Here is a 24,158-nt window from a genome sequence, read left to right as displayed (position 1 = left end):
TTCCTTTTATCTTCTGTTAAATATTTTCTCAATAATGGACATACACACCTTACTGACCCCCAAAAAGGACATGAAATATTTTGAATACACAACTCTTTATTGCTGAAGGGATAAGGTGTCACAGCCATCAGAAGGTGTCAGTGAAACCTGAAGATCCTGTCTTCATCTGAGGCCTGGACAGGATGATGCTTCAGGACTCCTACAAAAGCTTTACTGCAAGGTGTCCTGGCCATCAGCAGATGCACACTGGAGAATCTGAGACTGCTGATGTTTCCTGTATTGGCCTCTTCTTTTCTTAAACCAGCTCTGCAATAACATGGTGAAAGAGATGGCTTTAGTGTATTCAATAGTCAATATCACAAGTGGAAAACACAACTCTGTGTAACAGTAAATGCCAGTGAGGCTTTAGATTGACCAGACTTTTCTAACCAAGGACACACAAAATCCTATGCAACCCCAGCCCTGGAAGTCAGAATCAGAACAACCGGAAATGGAAAATTCATTAGCTAGTACCTTTCCTGTCTTATGTTCTTTCAAGGAATAGGGAAATATGGCTCTAAGAAAGAGAACGGGGATCAGTAAATCAGGATATGGAGAAGACCAGATATCAAAGGGTCTTCAGGTATTACAATCTACACACTCTCTGCCAAGTAAATGGTACCTCATCATTCCCTTGAATTATCTGACTTACATGAACTAATGCTTAGAATAATGATATCTCCCCTGACTCTCTCGAAATTCACACCCCACTGCATGAATTCTTGTCTATGTAATCCTCATGATATATGCCTTTAATAGAGAAGATGGGAGAGCTCATATTTTGCCTTGAATCTATGTTAACAAAGGCCTAATGGGTCCCAATTCTGGTTTCCTTTGAATAGATGCAGGAACAGCTGAAACAACTGCCATAGATTATTCAAATTTGATTGTTTGAGATGATCCCAAGATTTCTGATCTAAGTTGAAGAGCCAGAAAGTTGAATATATTACTAATTTCTTTTACTGTGACCCTGTACTGTTTTATCCATGAAAGATTTACAAAAATGCAGGGCCCTTGCTGGGTGACTGTGGAGGTTTCTGTGTCTTCCCATAGAGGCCTCTTATCTCCTATGCACAGGAAAGGAAGCTGCTGCGAAGTGATGGGCCAGTGCCTGGGCAAAGTCTGGTTTTCATCAGGCTTCCTGAAAATTCAGCAGCCTATTGGTCTAAGAGAGGAGAAGAGAGTGAAGATGAGGTTTTGGGAATGGGCTGCCAGTGCCCTGGAATGCATACATGAGTAACTGCTTTTTAAGTAAGTAGAGGAGAAAGGACTGGGGGATGATGAGGAAAGGAAGGTAGAAAGGGTAAGTGAGGGGACAAGATTAGTCGATAGAAAGAAGAAAGAAAGCAGAAGATAAGAGAAGGGGAAGAGGAAAAGGAAGGGAGAGAAAGGAAGGAAAGAAAGAAGGCATAGATCTGGACACTGTTATCAATCTCTGGTGACTGGGTCCCTATAGCTTAGTGTCAGCATTAACTGGACCATTGATTCTTGTCCTCCTCAGACAGACGGTGGAACCCTGCATCTTCACCTGCATGGCCAACTGTCTCAAACAGAAAATTACTGGTCCCTAGAAACAACTATGACCTCATAGATCAGGACGAGTCAATGATTGGACTCATGCCCTGTGATCTAGTGGGAAATGTGACAGTTTAAGCCAGTGAAGAGGTTCCTCCATCTTCTATTCTTGTTGAGGCCATTTCAGGTAGAAATAGACTTTGACTCTGTCATGGAGAATCCCACGGGAAATTAAGTCTATTCTAGGGACCAAAGATCAGGGATATTCTAGCAAACTTAGCTGTGCTTAAACTTCCTGTTTGTATGAACCCCTCCGCCAGCTAACTGCTATCTTAGCTTCAGTAAACAGCTTGATTCAAACTGATTACTTCTGCACAGGCATCTGCATCTGCTGAGCTAGATGCTAGGACATCTAGGTTTTAAGATGCCCTTACAACCACCATGTTCTGGACACCTGTGGCCATGCCTACGTGCCCAGATACCTGGGTGTCATCCTAGTCAGCTGGAATAAAGACTTTCTATTAGCTATAGACCGTGTGAATGGCCATCTCTGCTCACAACTATGGAGTGCTCCATCCTAATTGGAATGTGTTCATAACTTCCTCCCTTCAAGGCTCAGGGATCAAAGCAGAAGAACAAGCAGAAAACCTGGAATATACAAAGGTGCTGGATAACTCTAAAGGAACAAAAATCTATTTTTTGTACAAAAGGTCAAAAACCAAAATGAAGTCAACACAACACACTTCAACAATACACTTGATTGTACTGCCTTGTACAGACACCTCAATCCTAACTCCCAGTGGGGCTCCACACCAGGCACCCATGTCAGGAAGGACAAGGGGTGCTGTGAGATTCACCACTTAGGATATTGGGATACCTGCTTCCTACTTCCCCTCACTGTCAGAAAACAGTCTCCTTCTTTCCCAGGCTCCTCCTCCTCCTCCTCCTCCTCCTCCTCCTCCTCCTCCTCCTCCTCCTCCTGCTCCTCCTCCTCCTTCTCATTCCCCTCTCCTTGTTCTCCCTCCAGCATCTTCTCTTTCTGTTCCAGTGTTTCTGAATCTACTCTGGCATGTATTTCTTTATCAAAACATGTAATTTCTCTGTGTTAAACCACTATAGTCCCATGATTTCAGCTCACCATTTATCGATGGATGGCTTCTTATTGCTCTAGCACTTAAGCAGGTGGGGTGATTACAAGGAATCACACTTGCCAAAAGAGTGTGCAAAGTCACAGCCTATCCCCAGCTCAAACAAACAAAACAAACAAACAAACAAACAAACATCCTTCCCAAATTGACTTGGGAGAGCTAACACTACTCCAAGGGAGGCCTGCACAGAGATGTACTGTTGTCATCTATAGGATTAGGAAAATGAGCCAATTCAGACAATTCATTCAGATATCTTGGGACTCCCTGCTTCCATCATGTAGGTAATAGGGTGAGGTCACTATCACCTGTGGACTTTTTCCCTGGCCATCTGCCATGCCCTCTAATGTTTTCTGGGCTCAAGACAAAAGCTATGGTCTCAATGAGAGTTGAAGCTTGATAGTGATGCCCTATTTCTTGCCAACATGAAGAACATCCTGGGCTCTGTTCTTATACCAGGAGATCCAACGTTTTTAGGCTGAACCTCCAGACAGCAATGTGATCTGTAACAATGTGGAGAGCAGTTAACAAAACCGCCTCTTCCTTAATACATAGCCAGCTACGGAAATACAGTCACAGTTGCCTGTTAGATGTCACCATCCTCTCAGGCTCCTAGGGAATAAGGGTCCATTATATTGGGAAGTCCTCAAACTGCACATCTTTGCGTCCATGCCATTTCTCTCCCTCCCTGCTCCTTCTATTATGTGGATGTCTAGTATAAAAACGGCCAACTAAAGGACCAGAATCCATGAGGGGAACTCAAACAAACCAACAGGATGCCTCCATGAATTCAATCAAAGCCCCAGCTGTCCAGTTAGCTTAGCTCCGAAATAATCACAAAGCAACTTTATTAATTAAGTCACTGTTGGCATATTAGCTCTAGCTAATCTAGCTAGTTCTGCAGTGTATCAGCCTCTAAAGCTGCACTGCATCAGCCCCTAGAGCTCTAGTAAATCAGCCTATCTGGAGCTGCAATGCATTAGCCTTTCTCCGGTGCTGCAGTTCATCAGCATCTAGAGCTGTAGTGTATAGGCCACTAGAGTGATAGTGCATCAGCCTCTATATTTGAAGTACATCAGTATCTCTAGAGCTGATATTTATCACCTCTAGAGCTGCACTGCAACATCTTCTCTGGAGCTGCAGTGCATCAGCCTCTAGAGTTTCAACGCATCAGCTTCTCTAAAGCTGCAGTGCATCAACTTCTCTGGAACTGCAGAGTATTAGACTCTAGAGCTGAAGTGCATAGGCCTCTAGAGGTGCAGTTTATCATCACTCTGGAGCTCCAGTGCATCATCCTCTCTGGAGATGCAGTCCATCATCAGTCTCTCTAGAGCTGCAGTACAAATGGCTCTGGAGTGATAGTCCTTCAGCCTCTCTGGAGTTGCAGTGCATCATCAGTCTCTCTAGAGCTGCAGTACAAATGGCTCTTGAGTGATAGTCCATCAGTCTCTCTAGAGATGCAGTGCATCATCAGTCTCATTGGAGCTGCGATTCATCAGCATCTCTAGAGCTGCATTGCATCATCCTCTAGAGCTGTAGTGCATTGGCTTCTCTAAGCTGCAGTGCATCCCTGTCTCCAGAGCTTCCTCACATCAGTCTCTGGGGCTGCAGCACCTCTGTCTCTCTGAAGCTGAAGTACAGGGTCCTGTCATCTCGACAGGGGGAGAATGCCTCACTCCTTCAGCTTTTCTTTTCCAATCTCTCTTCCTCTCCATCCTGGGGGATTCTCCCTCTTCTCTCCCAGTTTCTCCAACCTGAGCCTGGTCCTACTGTAGTTTACACCTAGTGGTGTTAGGATGTCAGCCATCAGGGGCTCCTAGGCAGGACTGCTATTTCGCACAAGCTACTGCTGCAGGTAGGGAGTTTGCCTACATCAAGACTCCCTGATCCATGCTGAAGGAAGTTAGCGTGAATAGTATTCTGCACTGCATTTCCCCTTTCTCATTTGCTATGGAGCAGTCAGTTTCTCTGGACTCATGGCCTCAGCTTTTATCCCATGATCTAAACATTAGTCTTTACTGTCTGGAGGAAAGAAATTTATTTGAAAATAATATAGTTACCGCTCTTCCTTAAAGTGAGCTCTATCTTTTCCCACATTCCAAAAAACCCACATGTTTAACATAGTCTCCTTTAAAGGAAAAGAATACTTTCAGTTTTCAAGTTAGTCAACAGAAGACACACTTGACCGTGGCTTGGCACCTTTGCTTTTTATGTATTTGCAAACACATCAAAACTGGCAAAGGTGTGTGATATATATGTGTATCTATGTGCAAATGCACACTCGTGCATGCTGAGGACCAAGGTCAGAGTCAAGCATCTTCCTAGCTTGCTCCCCACATGATTTACACTGGCAGGGTTGTCCATGAACCTCAGCTCAGCGACGGACCTAATCTAGGTCTCCCTAAGGATCAACAGTCTCTGCCTCCTGAATAAGAGATTCTGACTACAGGTGAGCTGACACCTGCTAAACTTTATGCTGAGGGTCCCAACTCAGATCCTCAGACTCATGTGGCAAGAGCTTTATCCTTCGGGCCCTCTCCTCAGTACCTACCTGCATTTTGACTATCAATAACATCCCCTGATCGCGTTCTCTTTACTCGATTAACTTAAATGGGCTCAATGTTATTCTTTTAATTAATTAATTAATTATTCATTCATTAAAGATGTCTGCCTCCTCCCCGCCACTACCTCTCATTCCCCCCCTCCAATTATTCCCCCTCCCTCAGCAGCCCAAAGAGCAATCAGGATTCGCTGCCCTGTGGGAAGTCCAAAAACCACCCACCTCCATCCAGGTCTAGGATGGTGAGCATCCAAACTGCCTAGGCTCCCACAAAGCCAGTAAGTGCAGTAGGATAAAAAACCCATTACCATTTCTTTTTGTTTAGTGTAACAAAATTAACCCTTTAAAGCTGTCTGCCCCATACATCTCATAACACTGACATGACTATTTTGGCATTGTTTTTAGATAATCTAAACACAGCATGAGGGAACATGAAGGTTCAACTTTGCTGCTGTCTATATCGGCTTTCCACAAACTTACAAAGGTGGAGGGCCAACCATGTGCACTTGTGAGTGTTGTTCCACATGTCTCTTGGATAAATTAAACACAGGTTAGCTATGAAACACTAATTTCTCTCTGGTCTCACTTAATCCACACTTATAACTAAGTGTTTATTTGTTGAAACACAGCCCTGTTTTTCCCCTACTGCTTGCTACATCGATGAGAATGTCCCCAAGGTCACTTAGAGTCCTACTACAACAGTACACATAAGTACCCTGAAATGACCTGAGTGTCCAGACTTCAGTATTAATCTCTGTACAGATACCAGTAAACATTAACATTTTCCTAAATGAATGACCTTTTAATACACAATGCTGTCTATATATATGATGTTCACATACTGATTATGAGTAGTCTGTGAATCTCAAATGGCTGAAAGACACTTGAGGAAATGTTCAACATTCTTAGTCATCAGAGAAATGCAAACCAAAACAACTCTAAGATTCCATCTTACACCTGTAAGAATGGCCATGATCAGAACACTGATGACAATTTATGCTGGGGAGGATGTGGGGTAACAGAAACACTACTGCATTTCTGGTGGGAGTGGAAACAGCTTCTTTGAAAATAAGCATGCCGATTTCACAGAAAATTAGGAAACAATCCACCTCCTGACCCAGCAATAGCACTGTTGGTTATATACCACAAAACACTCAATCATGCCAAAAGAACATCAGCTCAAATATGTTCATAGCAGCATTATTCATAAGAGCCAGAACATGGAAACAACCTAGATGGACATCAGACAAGAATGGATGAAGAAAATGGACATTTGTACCATCCCTGACTTCAAACTCTATTACAGAGCTACAGTACTGAAAACAGCTTGGTATTGGCATAAAATCAGAGAAGTTGACCAATGGAATCGAGTAGAAGACCCGGACTTTAACCCACAAACCTATGAACACCTGATTTTCGATAAAGGAGCTAAAAATATACAGTGGAAAAAAGAGAGCATCTTCAACAAATTGTGCTGGAAAAACTGGATGTCAATCTGTAGAAGAATGAAAATATCATATCTATCACCATGCACAAAACTCAAGTCCAAGTGGTTTAAAAACCTCAATATCAGTCCGAACACACTGAACCTGATAGAAGAGAAAGTGGGAAGTACTCTACAGCACATGGGCACAGGAGACCGCTTCCTATGTATAACCCCAGCAGCACAGACATTAAGGGCATCATTGAATAAATCGGACCTCCTGAGACTGAGAAGCTTCTGTAAAGCAAAGGACACTGTCACTAAGACAAAAAGTCTCCACTGACTGGGAGAAGATCTTCACCAACCCCACAACGGACAAAGGTTTGATCTCCAAAATATATAAAGAACTCAAGAAACCAGACCATGAAGGGCTAATCAACCCAATTATAAAATGGGGCACTGAGCTGAACAGAGAACTCTCAACAGAAGAAGTTCAAATGGCCAAAAAACACTTAAGGTCATGCTCAACCTCCATAGCGATCAGGGAAATTCAAATCAAGCCAACTTTAAGATACCATCTTACACCTATCAGAATGGCTAAAATAAAAAACACCAATGATAGCCTTTGCTGGCGAGGTTGTGGAGAAAGGGATACACTCATCCATTGCTGGTGGGAATGCAAACTTGTGCAACCACTTTGGAAAGCAGTGTGGTGGTTTCTCAAGAAATTTGGCATCAACCTACCCCTGGACCCAGCAATACCACTCTTGGGAATATACCCAAGAGATGCCCTATCATACAACAAAAGTATATGCTCACCTATGTTCATAGCAGCATTGTTTGTAATAGCCAGAACCTGGAAACAACCTAGATGCCCTTCAATGGAAGAATGGATGAAGAAAGAATGGAATATATACAAATTAGAGTACTACTCAGCGGTAAAAAACAAGGACTTCTTGAATTTTGCATGCAAATGGATGGAAATAGAAAACACTATCCTGAGTGAGGTAAACCAGACCCAAAAAGAGGAACATGGGATGTACTCACTCATATTTGGTTTCTAGCCATAAATAAGGGTTATTGGGTCTATAATTTGTGATCCTAGAGAAGCTAAATAAGAAGGTGAACCCAAAGAAAAACATATAGGCATCCTCCTGAATATTAACCTTCATTAGGCAATGAAAGGAGACAGAGATCCACATTGGAGCACTGGACTGAAATCTCAAGGCCCAAATCAGGAGAAGAAGGAGAGAGAGCATGAGGAAGAAACTCAGGACCGCGAGGGGTGCACCCACACACTGAGACAATGGGGATGTTCCATCGGGAACTCGCCAAGTTCAGATGCCTTGGGTCTAAAAAAGCATGGGATAAAACCGGACTCGCTGAACATAGTGGACAATGAGGACTACTGAGAACTCAAAATCAATGGCAATGGGTTTTTGATCCTACTGCACATACTGGCTTTGTGGGAGCCTAGGCAGTTTGGATGCTCACCTTACTAGACCTGGATGGAGGTGGGGGTTCCTTGGACTTCACACAGGTCAGGGAACCTGATTGCTCTTTGGGCTGACGAGGGATGGGGACTTGATCGGGGGAGGGGGAGGGAAATAGAAGGCAGTGGCGGGGAGGAGGCAGAAATCTTTAAAAAATAAATAACAAAAAAAGAAAATGAACATTTGCACAGCAGTAAATAAATAAGGACATTTTGAAATTTGCAGGCAAATGGATCGATCTAGAAAACACCATATTGGGTGATGTAACTCAGACACACAAACACAAATATAATATATTCACTCATAAGTGGTTTTTAGTCATAAAGCAAAGAAAACCAGCAATCCCAGGGAACCGAGAAAACAAAGAGGACCCTCTGAGAGGCATAAATGGATCTACATAGGAATTAGAAAAAGACAAGATCTCCTGAGTAAAGTGGGAGTGTGGGGGTTACAGGAGAGCGTAGTCAGGAAGAAGGGAAAGGGAAGGGGGAGCAGAGAAAAATATACAGCTCAATAAAGAAAATCAAATATGATAAAAATGATAAAAATTAGAAATGAGCTTTTTAAGATTTTTTTTCAGTTAAGAGATTATGCTGTTTCAAATAATGGGCAAGAACACTTAATGGGTGCCCGTTCCATTTTTACTTCTGGACAACTTCAAGACTCAGTGCTCAGTTACTATTATAACCCAGACAAGGACACCTCTCACCCACGCATGCATTTCATAATGGGTACAAGAACACGGACCATGTCCTTAAGCAGAGTGCCTTGCCCAAAGTCTTTTCGGATTTACTGACCTGCACTCTGGATTCTCTCAGGAACAAGCGCTTTGCAAGGTCCTTTCTGGGAGAAGAAGATGGAAATTGGAGCTGTTAGTGAAATACAGCATTTCAGCTTGGCAAGATGACTTCTGGAGATGCATCACAGGCCAACACAAAACTATGTAGAGATGGTGAGCTCAAAAGTATGAAAGTGGCTTTTCATTGATCTTCATTTTATTGGAAAAATAAAAACATGAATTGACACAAGGTGAAAATTCTATATTAGAAGAGGGATTGCTTAGAAACCACTAGGTCTTGAATACAATTCCCATTATAAAACGGAGTCATCAAGAAGAGATTAAGAAGGTTGAAAAAAAAACAAAATGAAAACATAAAGAACAAATTGAGAGGCACCAACCAGTTTCTAGAATCCACACTGCATATATATATATATATATATATATATATATATATATATATATGTGTGTGTGTGTGTGTGTGTATACTTATATGTATATGTGCATATGTGAATATATGTATATATATACATATATTTGACCTCCCAGACATCTTTCCCATACTCAGCAACTAAACAAAGACCTCATGCTTGGGCTAAAAGCAGATAGGGCCCATAGTGTGAATAACACACTTCCTAATGAGATGCTGATGGATGGGAGTTGGAACAGCTATTGAAACAAGTCACATACCTTATGATCTCATCGGGGTACTTAGTTTTTTCAAAAACATCTTCCAACTCATTCAGCTGCCTGGGGGTGAGACCAAACTTTATCCATGGCCTTGTGCGCCTGACTTGTGACATTCTGCCAGCAGCCATGGTATTCTGCTCCTTCAACTGTGGGTTTCTGTACACTTGGTGGCTCCCATGGCTCTCATGCCTGATGTCATCACAAACGTAGTTGAAGTTAACAACGTGGGTCACATCATCCTCGTGGTGTGAGATGCCCTGGTTCTTTGGTTTGTCGGAACCTTTTAGAGAACCTTCACCATAGATGACAATTTCTCTTGCTGCAGTGGCCTCATGTTCAAAATCAAGGCTCCCCTCAATCTCATTTTCACCCAGTTTTTAGAAATTGTGGTCCACATGTTGGGATTGGAAAGCCATGATGAGACCTAAAAGAGAGAAGTGTCATCTCCATAAATGGTTTGTGGATTGAAATGACTTTGCAGCATGTAGGTTTTTAGCAAGTTTCACATCTGTCCTCTTTCCATCACACAACCCCTATAGGAGATACGTGCCCACTGAAGGTGGCTCTAGGGAGCATGTGCAGAATGGATCTAACATGGATCCAACCAAGTACACCAAAGCCTCGAGGAATGGAGTGCAGGAGAAAGAAAGCTGTTGCAGGTGCACAAGTAGGGATGAGGACATGCATTTACACCGAGCACATGGCCTCTGGGTGAACCCCTGGAGAACTCTAGCTTCTGTATCTCACTGGGTGCACACTGCAAGATCTGGGAATTAAGTGGACATGGTTATGTCAGCTAGTGTTTGTGCCAGTTTCCTTGAGAGGACAGTGAAAACACACCAACACTGTCCTCTACCTGAAGGAGTGCCATGGTTGTGAAGTGGAGTTTATGTAGCATTTGGGGGGACAAGTCACTGCAAAACATTTGACGTCACCATTGAAACAATGAAAATGCTCCAGATGGTTTATTGGGAATCTCCATCAGAGTCACTGTACGATGTCCTGCTCAGTACTTCTCATGTCTGACTAGGCTGACACTGTGTGGGTCTCTGCCCTTTTCACAGTGCCAGCAAACTCCTGAAGCTGAGAGTGCTCTGTAACAGTATTGAGCTGAGAAAGCACCATATATACAGTAAGTATACAAAAGTGAAAGAACCTCTGGCTAGCTTCCATTCGAACAATTAATATTCTCAAAGAAATTTCCTCAGTGAGCTGAGATGTTGGAAAATATCAAGAGGATCTCATTAAGAAAATGTAATCCTTCACCCAGAGACTTGATGGAAACAGATGTAGAACTACAATCACTGACCTAGGCCCTCTTCCCATGTTTTACAGTTTTGTAAATTATGGTCTTGGTCTTCTGGTAGGGCTCCTAACAGTGGGGATATCTCTGACCCTGTGATCTGCTTTGGGAACCTTATCCTCCTACTGTATTGTATTATTCAACCTTAATAGTAGATGACATGCCTAGTCTTACTTCAATTTGATATGCCACAGATGGCTGATATATATGGGAGACCCGCCCTTTTCTGAAAAGTGAAGAAGTAGATGGGGGGAAGAGGCAGGTTAGTAGAAGGTTCTGGGAAGAGAGAAAGAAGGGAGAGGAAATGTGATTGGGAAAATAATTAATAAAAAGAAAACTAGAGTTTAACATTGCTTTTAAAAATTAATATTAAGGGGATGGCTTAAAGGTTAAGGGCACTGCCTGTTCTTCTAGATGTCCTGAGTTTAATTCCTATGAACCACATCCGGGCTCGCAACCACCTATCATGAGATCTGGTGCCCTCTTCTGGCGTGAAGGCATGCATGCTGGTAGAACTCTATACACATGAAAAATAAACCAATCTAAAAATTAATATTAAATTTATTGAAGTTACAGGTTAAGAAATCACAAATTGTGATTTTCAGATTTTTTTAAAATCTTTTTTAAATAGAAGGTCATTATTAGTTGGTATGCTTGTACTTATGCATGCCTACAGGGAGCACTGGATCTCCTGAAGCTCTACTTAGAGATAGATGGTTACCGAGGTGGATCCTGAGAACTGTACTCTGGTCCTCTGAAAGAACAACAAAATCTCTTAGCCATTTAGTCGTCTGTGCACTCTAATCACACAAATGCAATCTTTTTCTTTCTTCCTTTTAATTTTAGAATCCTAGAGCGCTGTGATATCAGGACATCTAGCAAGATTCCTGAAGAGTTGTAGCACAAATATTTTGACTTATAAATGTGAAAATCAACATCTGTAAACACAAAATCATTGACAAATACCCGTAGAGTTAGTAGCTAAGTAAATTAGGGTTCCTTCTAATTGTTGAATTTATTTGTTATGTGAGTATGGACCTTTACCATTTTGTGCATGTCACAGCACATGTTTGGATGTCAGAAGACAACTTGGGAAAATCAGTTCTCTCTTTCCATCATGCACTTTCCAGAGATCAGGCCATCTGGTGGTGCAGGAGATCCTTCTGCTTTTGTGTTCTTTTCATATGTAAAGGAATAAAGAAACTCCCTTGGCATTTTGATAGGACAGTACTTAAGTAGGCAAGGAAGACAAAACTGAATGCTGGGAGGGAGAAAGCAGAGTGAGAGAAATGCCATGGAACTGCCACCAAAAATAGATGTGCTGTAACTTTGATGGTAGGCCAATACCTCATGGTGATACACAGATTAATAGAAATGGATTAAATTAATATAAGACTTAGCCAATAATTCTGGCCAGGGGTGGCATACAACTTAAATCCCAGCACAAGGGAGGCAGAGGCAGACAGATCTCTGTGATTTCAAGGCCAGCCTAGTCTACTAAATCTAGTTCCAGGACAGGATCGAAAGCTACAGAGAAAACATGTCTTGAAAAATCAAAAAAGAAAGGTAGGAAATTAGAAGTTAAGCTAATGGGCCTATCAGTGATTTAATTAATACATTATCTGTGTGGTTATTTCAGGGCTAATCTAGCTAGGCAGCCGAGAAGAACAAGCATCTCCCCCCCCTTACTACAATCAGGCTTGCCAGCAAGCATCTTTACCACTGAATCATTGCAGAAAACCACTCCCATGGCTTCATTTTTATGTATAAGGAGTGAGGTACAGTCATGATCCCATAACAGTATGCTTGATCAAAATCTTCAAACAACATTAAAAATACTTTTACCCAGATAAGGTGGCACAAACCATTTTTACCAGTACTTGGGGCATAGAGGCTTCTGAATATCTTTAAATTAAAGACCAGTCTAGTCTGCAAGAGCAAGATCCAGAGCAAGCTCCAAAAACTATATAGAAACCCTGTCTTGAAAAACAAAAAAAAATCTGTTGAATATTCAGCTTACTGAACATTGAGCCCTACATACACTATAGTGGTTCATAAGTCTTAACAGTTTCCCCCAAGAATTCTTGACCTAAGTAATTCCCATCAAATCCCTCCTAAACACCCTATCAAGAGAATGGGTAGAATATCCACTCTGAAGAAAATACTATCCTTCCTGAAGTTGTATTACACCCTTTTTAATATACTGTGTGTTTTTATAAAGATGAGTTCTTTTGTAGATTTGAACCATAAAAATAAAAGGTAGAGCCTCTAAGCCTGCATCCTGCTAATGCCAGAAGCTGAGGTCTTCAAGGGTGATGCCTCACATAGAAAAGCCCCTAATATGTGCATCGTGTGTGCATCAGCAGAACAGGACACACTCACCTTCCCTTTTCATTCACTGCTAGGTAATAACGGGATTCTAACCTCTGAGAAGGAAGAGAGGGCGGAACACAGAAAAATGGGCATAAAAGGAGTGGAAAGGGCAGGCTGCTGTGAAGCAGGGAGATGCTTGACAGTGGGAGGTGGCACATGGTGCCCAGCTCCAAAGCCTGAGCTTTGTGTCTTAGGACCCTAGACGACTGTCTGATTATCACTTACACTGGCCTACTGTCTTGATGCTTCACCTACTCCTTTTGCCTCTGGCAACATCTTTCTCTCAGCTGCTGTTGTGAAACGCACTTTTTCTAAGGAAACAACACACATTTACTACTGCAGAATGGAATCCTGCCCCAGACAGGAGGAACAACAATACCAGAGTCCACCTGGAGAACAAATTCCATTTACCAGACTTCCTTACAGGAATATGGGTGAGGGATTGCTTACAAGAGAGAAATGACTCCAAGTCAGCTTTGTCACCAAAGCCTACCACGGTTGGACTGATGGCTCACCAAATCTGGAAACCTGAGCCACACTGTGCAGTCCACAGACAGGACAGCATGTTGCAGTCCTCTGAGCCTCTTTCAGGCATCTCACCTAGTCTCTGCTCCTGCTGAACTGTTCCGCTGGTCCCTTCCAGACTGCTCTGCTGGTTTGAGACTGACTCCCTGCAGTCTCTACTATTTATCTACTCTTGGGAGTACGGAGACTACTGGATTCATTCAGTTTGGGGCTCTCCCTGAAGTTACTCACAATGGGTTACTCCTTCTTACAGAGCTTTTCTGCTGGAGTGAATGCTTTAAGCAGAGAGGACACTGCTAAGGAACTGTAGTAACAAGAGACAATGACAGAAATGTGCACTTGAGCCTGTCATGATCCTCAGGACACTCTCCCCGTGACGTCACATGATGCTTGGAAATCCATATGGCCTTATAGCTTTCATGTAACTGGGGACAGAGCAGAGCAGGCCACAAAGAAACTCCTGTCATCTTCTTTAAACATACATGTTTCTTACACATTTTGGATATAACATAGTTTGTTGTTGTTCCTGGTCAACTAATCAGGTCATATTTACAGAACAAGACAGTTGGGGTGCAGAAGAAGACCCAGGGGTAGGGATACACTTCCCTGATTTCACAAAACCATCCCAAGCCACAGACCACCTAAACATGTGGAGAGGCCAATGTTGGCCAATAATCCAGAATTTCCCTAGGATTTCATTTGAGGATTTTGCAGGCAGAATTGTTGTAGACGTTGACTGCAATGCCACTAAGTCCATTTAACCTGGCACAGAGAGAACAGCTTTCTATATGATTCTAAAGCAGTGGTTCTCAACCTTCCTAAAGATTCAACCATTTATACAGTTCCCCATGTGGTGGTTGACCTCCAAACATAAAATTTTTCTTGCTACTTTATGACTTTAATTGTTATTGTTATGAATTATCGTTTCAATATCTGTCATGCAGGATATCTGAAAAGCAATCCCAAGTCCAACTTGTTGAGAACCACTATTCTAAGCAAAGGTGACTTTCATCTGAGTTGTATGTACCTGGTTTTCCTCAAGCTAATCTAAGGGAATTTGGGTGCATCTGGCACCTACGACACCACAGTCCACTTCAAAGTTCCATGTCCCTAATCAAATACATATTTGATGCTGCCTATTTGTGCTCATGGAACATTCAAACAAGTTAGGAGCCAGAAGTACAATTGTTGTTTCAGAAGAAGCCACTAGTTTTCTGGGTACTGCCAACAGTCTCCAGTTCAAATATTTTCTAATCCACACCTAGTTAACTACCCTTAAGTTCTCATAGCAAAACACAGTAAAAATGTGTACTTGAGAAAAATATAGTTTGCTTTCCTTGTTTCTGTGAGGTGTGTGAATATTTAATTTATTTAAGGACTTATTTATTTCTAAGCCAATGTAAGTGGAAACCCTTTAAGAGAGTTGGTGCTCTCAATAAATACTTGATAACACATATAGAAACTATCTAGTATGTATTATGTATGTGCTACTAAACAAACATGTAACTGGAGAGACAGATTGTAAACTTGTCCTTCTAAGTGTTAAACCATACATAAATACATAAACAAAAGCCAATGGTACACTAGCACTTCTTTATACACAGACACTCACACAGACACACAATGAATATGTGTGGAAAAACCTATTCAGATTTCCTTGGATGATAATAGGGAATTTTCTGTAATTTGTAGACTATATATTAGGTGAGGGATCAAGGCTGTATTTGAATGTCTTCTAAGCCCATCTGAGGGCATGAAATACTCTGTATTTGACCAGTCGGATTTCTTCCATTAGAGGTTTATGCTTTTGCTATAGACAGTATGAATCCCTTTAGAAAAAGAGGGCCTGCATAGCCAGTGACTGTATACAGCACAGGATCTGATGTGGGGAGGAAATAGTATGGCAGGGTAGGGCAGATGGAGAAGGGAAGGCTTTCCAAGGAGCATTGACAGGTTCAACAATGGAAAAGAAATGGATTAAGGATGACCAGTGGGAGAAAGGGGACAGAAACAGAGAACAGAACCTGGTATATCCAATGTGGCAACTTCTGTATCTCAATTTCTGCAATGAATGTTCAAATTGCCTTCAACAAATCCTGCCAGAAAGTATGTCCGTGTCAGAAGGGGCTCAAGAATAGGGTTCCATTTAGATGAGATCGCTCCTACAATGTCATAGAACAAAAATTCCCATTTTTCACCAGAAAAGGCTTCCAAGAACACGGAACATGGGACTGATGCCCACACAAGGTAAAGCTACAAGAGGAAAAAGTTTGCGCCCAGGAGGAGTCTATCAAAAGAAGCTTAGCATTCTAACCCATCCACGGAGAGCCAGCCTCCCAGTTGTCTTTAGACTCCAGAGTTAAGTCCACCCTGACCAGCTTCACAGAAGCTGCCTGAAGCAAGGTTTCTGGAATATGATTCATGATCGATGTCAAGTATATAGGTCAGGAGTGAAGGCTCATCGTGGAAGTATGAGTACCTGGGGTCCCAGAGGAGAGGCCTAGGACCTCAGGGATGGTGAAGTTCCAACATCACAACTATGAAAGGAAAACATTGACTGAATTCTCCAGCGGTAGAAAGAGAGGCTTATCCCAGGCGGGGCGGGGGGAGGGTCATCCAGGCAGAAATAGGAAAAGGAGCTGAGATCAGGTTCAGGGTGGGACAAAGTCAACACAGCTTGTAGCGAATTGTCCTCTTTGGCCTAAACACGGAGCGACCAGGACTCTGACCCCGACTGTGGAAAAGAAACAGAAGTTTAGATTCTTCTTCTGTTATATCATGCATTTAGGGATATAACTGATGTCACTGTCACTACAATGAAGCCTGGTTGGGACTAGAGAGATGACGCAGTGCTTAAGAGTACTTGGTGCTCTTGCAGAAGACCCAGGTTCAGTTACTGTTACAAACATGGTGGGTCACAGCTGTCTAGAGCCCCATTTCCAGGGTATCCACTAACTTCTTCTGAGCTCCACGGACATTAGAAAGGAACGTAGTACACATACATACAGGCAGCCCAAACAGTCACACACATAAACTAACAGAAATAGATCTAAGAACAATGGCAACCTGGGAATGTGGAAATTCACAGTTTAAGAGAGGGTTAGAGTAGTGTCTGGAAACTCTATTCACAGAAATCCTTTCAATAAGGAAGAATTCGATTGACTAAAGATAATAAGACTTTGACAAAGTAAGGCCAGGCTGTGCAGCCTTCTGCTGGGTGTGCACAAGGATGTGGAGGCAGAGCAGACATCGGCAGTGCTAGCCTATGTGGGACGGCTCAACTGACTGAGTGTGAGCTTTGCTAAACCTGCACCAGGCAGACACAAACTCATAAGTTCAGAGTCCAAGCCCAGTCTCAAAGAACTCAGGAGAGTCTGGATGTCAGGCTTCTTTCCTCAATGGCCTCAAGATTGATAGCAGTGAGAAAAAAGAGCACTGTGTTGTAAAATTGGAGGAACATGCCAGTGAGTCTGAGGTATAGACATGGCTGCATAGACAGGACTGTGAGGGAGAGCAGGGGGAGCAGGACACATCCTGAGAGAGAGAGAGAGAGAGAGAGAGAGAGAGAGGAAGCAGAGAATGTTTTGGAGTAGGGTGGAGAAAGGGCTGCACCCTCATGGAGTGAAGGGAGGTAAGGAAAGGGGCAGGAGGCAGGGGGAGACAAATATCAAGACTCAGAAGTGTGATGTCAGAAGCATGAAATAAGCCAAGGAGTGGGAAATAAGGTCTGAGCACAGCCCTTGCTCAGGCCATGAGCATGGTGCTTAACACACAATCATAAGGACTAGGAACATTAGGAATATTAGCGAAATATTGTCCCAGCTCTGGAATCACAAGCTGAAAGCATGAAGTCCCAGGGCTTCTAGACTGACTCCAGGTTCCCTGTGCTTCTGGCCACTTCCTCTTTCCATTATATTCCACTGCTATAGCTACTATGGCAGGGCTCTCTGTTCCTGACAGGGCTTACACTCATGGTCTCTCCAGTCATCCACGAACAGTTCATCATACAGAAAGTGAACACAGTGCTGGGCAGTGGTGGCACATGCATTAAATCCCAGCACTCATGAGGCAGAGGCAGATTGATCTCTGTGAGTTCAAGGCCAGTCTGTTCTACAAGACCTAGTTCCATTACAGGTATCAAAAGCTACATAAACACCCTGTCTCAAAAATACATAAAAAGAAAAAGAAAAGAAAATGAACACAACACACGCAGACACACACACAAAAAAACACACAAACACACACACACACACACACACACATACAAACACACTGGCTGTGGAAGGTATTGGAATCCTGGGTGCCAGAGTGGGTGATGGGAAACCAAAAGTTGTAGATTTAGAACAGGAGAAGAACACTGAGCTATCCTCAGAGATATGTAATATCAGGGAGTTAATTGGGACACCAGCCATCATCCTGGCTCTGACCACAAAGCACCTCCATGTCCTCTTTCATGCTCAGATGGACATCCATGCATTAGCTCTCACTTAACTGTGCAGACTCCATGGCCTGAATGTGGTGAACAAAGCATTTGCCTCCGCAAAGCATGTCCTTTGGTCCTCTGCCATTGTCAAGTGGGTCTAGGGGTTTTGTCCTTAGTAGGATCTGCCCCTCTTGACATGTCTGTTTCTGGTGTCAGCATTTCTGCTACAGGTTCCAAATATATTTACTATCACTAGATGAAGGGACTGCCTTTCTGTGACGAGGAACTGATGCTTCCATGGGCGAGAAGAAAGCCTTTGTGAACTAACAATGCCGTTCATGAAGACGGATGGGGGATCTGGTCTCTGGTCATTCCAACTGTTATCAGGAATTTAATTGTAATTCTAATTTTCATATATAAACTCAAGTCTAATATTTTATACTTCTATAAGAAACAGTCAACAATGTTGTGCATGGTATCACATACCTACAATCCCAGCATTAAGAAAGCAAATGCAACCATACCACCACATATTTGAGGCTCTGCTGGTCGATGTAGGAAATTCCCAGTCAGAAAGCAATCCATAATGAGATCTTTTCTCAAACAAACAAACAGAATTTAAAAATCCTTGTGTAATATATATGGATACAATACAGATCAACTACAGTCTTGATTGTTGTGCCGGCTAGTTTTATGTCAGCTTGACACAAGCTAGAGTCATTTTGGAAAAGGAAACTTGAACTGAGAGAGTACCCTCACCAGATTGGCCTATAGTACATTATCTTTCCTTTTTAATGAAATAAAATAAAATATGCTAAAAAGTTTTATCACATCGAAGTTGGACAAGGCAAACTAACAGAAGGAAAAGAGCCCAGGAGTCAGATACCATTTGTTCTCACACTCAGGATTCCCATAAAAACACTAAACTGAAAGCTATAGTTTATATGTAGAGGACTAGCAGAGACACTGTAGGCCATGAGCTTGCTGTCGCAGTCTCTGAGAGTACCTATGAGCTGTGCTCAGTCCACTTAGAGGGACTTGTTATCCTGGTGTCCTCCATCCCCTCTGGCTCTCACAGCCCTTCTACCTCCTCTTCCATGGGGTTCACTGAGCTCTGATGGGAGGGAATTTGTGGAGACATCCCATTAGTGCTGAGTATGTGGGACAATGAATTGGTAAAGTCACTTTCATTGGGCTATTTACAGTACTACAGAAGTCATCAGCTTCTATGCTGACGAGAGCTCTGTAAATGTTATCCTAGTGCTGAGACTGTCATTCAGGTAAGGTACTCTGATTGGTAGCAATGTCTGCCACTCTTCAGTGCACGTGTGGACCTCAGCATGGTGCTTCATGCATCCACCAATACCCACACTGCATGAGCTCTGTGTCCCACAGCATATGACCTGATCTGTGTTCCATTAGGGCACTTCCCGTTGCAGGCTGACTCCCAAAGCTTGGGTGTTACCTGAGCAGGGCTCCTGCAACAGAACTGGCTGACTTTCAACTCTTCCTCTGCCTTGTCCATCTATCTAGCTGCTCTAGGTGTGTGCACTGCCAGTAACTCTGCCAGGAAGTCATCTCTTTGACACACTTGGTACAGTTGCTTTTGTGGCCTACTACACGTTTTATTATATCCATGAAAGTGATGAGGCTGAACTCCGTTGCACATATTAAGTGCCTCTCCTGAGCACAAGCCAAAGAGAAACATCATAAGGTGTAATAAGATGCAGCAACAGGGCTGAATCCATAGGCCCATCCTCCACCACTGTTGAATGGAAGGAGGTGCAAGGAAAAAAAGGTCCAAGCCAGAAAACGGAAGCTAATATAAAATCTATCTAGGTGACGAGTTACTAGGCTTTGTGGTAGACATCAAGAGCTTTGAGGATGTGCTTCCCAAAGGGAGGAAACTGTAGCTGCTGGTACACTGGTTTGTGAAGCTGAAGTAAAAGGATGCCAAAATTCTGCAAGTAATTCATGAACCCGGACGGTATCCCGGTCCTGTGCCATTGATGTTATCCCCATTCATGGTTTTGGAAGCTGTGAATGAAGCATTTCATTCAGGGTCCCAAGATATGTAGAGCTCAGGCTTTGGGATTTAGCTTCCTATTAGACAAAGCTGGCACTGCCCATCCCATTTTCTTTTTCTTATGCTGCTTCTTTCTTTGCCATCTACTCTCTTCTTCCTCTGAAGTTATAATCCAGAGGTCTCCTAGAAAGTGCTTGGTAGTCAGTGAGAGGGGGAAACTGTTCTGAGGCCCAAGTATAAATGTCATGTATCATCCCATGATTCCATGTCATCAGAAAGACCCCAGCTTCCTGCACTGGCATACTGCAGACTCAGGGTCCCTGTCTCTTCATCTACTCTGCCAAGTCCACAGTCAAGTAATCAACTTGTATAAACACACAGAATAAGGCATGTGAAACCTTTCCGGGAAAATAACCAGTGCCTGAGTTAACCAAGGTGGGAAATAGGGAAGGGTCACTACCCTTCTTCCTGACAGATTCCCCCGATGACCTGGAGCTAGAGTTACAGGTGGTTGTGAGGTTTCTTATGTGGGTTCTGGGAGCCGAACTCTGGTCCTCCACTAGAGCAGCAAGGGCTCTTGATCACTGAACCATCTATATATCCAGTCCCCCATTGTGTGTTTTTAGCAAAATTTTGGTGTAGTCAATGAAAGACTACCATCGTAACACTTACTCAAAAGAAACCTCTCTCAAAAATCTAATGATTTACAGAGATTCATTAGAGAAAAAAATCAAACGATTCAAAGACATTTGCAGCCAGGCACTAGACTGAGTTCTGGGATTCCTCCTGAGGAATGGAGAAGGGATTTTATGAGCCAGGTGGAAAAAGGTCATGATGGAGAAACCAAAAGCATAGCTGATCTAAGCTTGTGGGACCACATGGGCTCTGGACCCACAGTTAGGGAGCTTGCATGGACCCGACCTAGGCCCTCTGCATGTGTGGGACAATTGTGTAGCTTGCTCTGTTTGTAAGGTTCCTAGCTATGAGATCAGGACCTGTCCCTGGTGCTTAGCTGACTTTCTGGAACCTATTCCCCATGCTGGATTACCTTACCCAGCCTTTATACAGGGGGAAGAGCTTAGTCCTCCCTCAATTTGATGTGCCCTGCTATGTTCAAGTCCACAGGAGGCCCACCCCTTTCTGGATGGAGACCAAGGAACAGTGGGTAGAAGGGAAGGGGGATAGATGGGAGTCAGGGAGGGGGAGAGGTTGAGAGGACAGAAAGGAGGGGAAACTGTGATCAGTATGTAAAATAAATGAAAATGTTAATTTAGAAAGAGAAGGAAAAAAATCAAATGATTCCCTATTCAATAACTGTAAACAGATTTAGCCTTTCATTTTATATCTATATTGTGTGTATAGTGTAAATATATATGACTACTGATCCCAAAAATTCCAAGAGCAGGGAAAACCCTAGGGAATCTGTCAGGAAGAGGGTTACTGAACCTCCCCTACTTCCAACCTTGGATAACTCAGATACCTATTCTTTTGTTGAAAATGTGTCACATGCTATATGTCATGGGACAAATATTATTTGAAATATTGCCTGAATATTTATGTATTTACCTTCAGTCCAACAGGAGTAAGGGACCACATCAACACCCTCAGTGATAAGAGCTGATGTAAATATTACACATGAAATTTAACAGAAAGTAAAAAAAAATCTGAGGTAATTAATATCATTATTATTATTATTATTATTTTGGCTTTTCAAGAAACAATTTCTCTGTGTAAGAATCCTAGATGTCCTTAACCTAGCTCTTTTTTCTTTTTTGTTTTTTTTTTTCTTTTCTTTTCTTTTTATAAAAGAAAGCATTTAATTGGGGCTGATTTACAGTTTTAGAGGTTTAGTCCATTATCATCATGGCGGGAGTGTGGCAGCATGCAGGCAGATGTGGGACTGAAGAAGTAGCTAAGAGTTCTGCATCCTGACCCATAGGCAGAGACAGAGAAAGAGAGCAGGACTAGCATAGGCTCTTGAAACCTTAAAGCCCACCCCCAGTGACATACTTCCTCCAATAAGGCCACACCCACTCCAACAAGGCCACACCTCCTAATCATTCTCAACTGGTTCCATTCCCTAATGAGTAAGCAGTCAAATATATGAGCCTATGGAGACCTTAGTCAAACTACCACACTCCACTCCCTGGCCGCCATAGTCTTATAGCCATATCATAATGCAAAATGCATTTAGTTCAACTTTCAAAGTCCCCATAGTCTATCACAGTCTCAACACTGTTTAAAAGTCCAAAGTTCAGAGTCTCTTCTGAGATTCATGGCAGTCTCTTAACTGTAATTCTCTGTAAAATGAAAATGAGAAAGCAGACCACATACTTCCAACATACAATGTCACAGAATATACATTACCATTCCAAAATGTAGGGAAGGGAGCATAGTGAGGAAATACTGGACCAAAGCAAAATCTAAATCTGTTGGGCATGGTGGCACATACTTCTGATTCCAACACTCAGGAGGCAGAGGCAGGCAGATCTCTGTAAGTTGCAGGCCAACCTGATCTACAAAATGAGAAACCCTGTCTTGAAAAACCAAAAATTTTAACCAGGTGGTGGTGGTACATGCCTTTAATCCCAGCACTTGGGAGGCAGAGGCAGGCAGCTGTCAGAGTTCAAGGCCATCCTGGCTTAGAGAGTGAGTTCCAGGACAGTCAGAGTTTCACTGAGGAACCCTATCTCAAAAAAACCAAAAACCAAATCAAAACCAAAACAACAATAAAAAAACACCCAGCAAGTAAACTCCAAATTCTGCATCATCATGTCTGATGTCAAAGCACTCTTTGATCTCCAACCCCTTTCAGGTCTGTTAACTGCAGCACACTTCTCTCTCTAGGGCTGCTTCCACACCCAGTCTGCAGCTCTCCTTGTCAGGTATCCCACGGCTCTTGCATCTCCAACATCTTGGAGGTCTCCAACACAATTCCGGCTCCATCTTCACAGCTTCACATGCAATGGCTTCTCTGGGCCTCCATGCAGGGACACCCCTAACACACACCTGGCCTCAGTGGCTTTCCTTAGTCAAGGAGGAAGATCCCATAACTTATTTCTTTTGTACTTGACTCTAAAATCAGAATCATGTGGCTGAAGCTGCCAACTTCTGCTGCTTGCTGGGGCTGGAACTGACCTCTAGGTCAGTTACATTTGTATCAGCTTTCTGTTGTTGATGGATTTCTTCACTGCCTAAGCTTTCCTTTAATTCCTTTTCCCAAGTTGGAAGCTTAGCTGGGTGGGGTCCTGCCCTGAGGTCACTACTTCCTTTTATCCATTTAGCATCAGGCTTTTCTTAAAACTTTTGATCTCCATGGGCATTGGGCTTAGCTCCATTACATTTCCTGGTGAACTGTCTCCTCAAACTATATATTTTGTATTTTTTCCTAGCTCAGCTTGTTTATTTCCTTATAGATTTGCATAAGAGGACCACTAATAACCACTTGACACAGTCAACACTAGGCTGACTTGAAATCTCCTCTGCCAAGGCCATCAACACAAAACTCTTCAATTTAGCCTGGGGAAGATGTTTTGGACAAAGGTAAAAAAGCAGTCACATTATTTGCCAAAATATCCAAAAATGGTCTCTAGGCTAGTTGATAATATTCTTCTCTTCTGAATCTCTTGATACAGGCTGTTATAATTTATATTGCTTTTAGCACCATTGTCCATACTCCTGCTAGGATGGGCCAGTAAGCATTCAACCACTTTTCTAGCTCAAAGTTCTAAAGTTTTCCATACTCCTACAACAAAAAGCATGGTCAGGCATGTAACAGTAATATCCTACTCCTGACACCAACTTCTGTCTTAGTCACTGTTCAGTTGCTCTGAAGAGAAATCATGACCATGGTTTCCTTTTGCTT

General features: G+C 42.7%; 1 protein-coding gene across 1 annotated transcript; it reads right to left on the bottom strand.

Annotated features, from left to right (window-relative positions):
• Positions 1-210: 210 nt before the first annotated feature.
• On the bottom strand, positions 211-10,059 carry LOC121439409 (aristaless-related homeobox protein-like). Its single transcript, XM_041639912.1, is given in 3 exon segments — positions 211-306; positions 8,973-9,018; positions 9,644-10,059. Coding segments are annotated over 3 exon segments (558 nt in total).
• Positions 10,060-24,158: the final 14,099 nt, after the last annotated feature.

The sequence above is a fragment of the Microtus oregoni genome, unplaced genomic scaffold, assembly GCF_018167655.1.
Source record: "Microtus oregoni isolate MIOR12 unplaced genomic scaffold, Mior012 000061F_ref0000440, whole genome shotgun sequence".
In the NCBI taxonomy this organism is placed as follows: domain Eukaryota; kingdom Metazoa; phylum Chordata; class Mammalia; order Rodentia; family Cricetidae; genus Microtus; species Microtus oregoni.
This window is presented reverse-complemented; position numbering and strand designations above follow the sequence as displayed.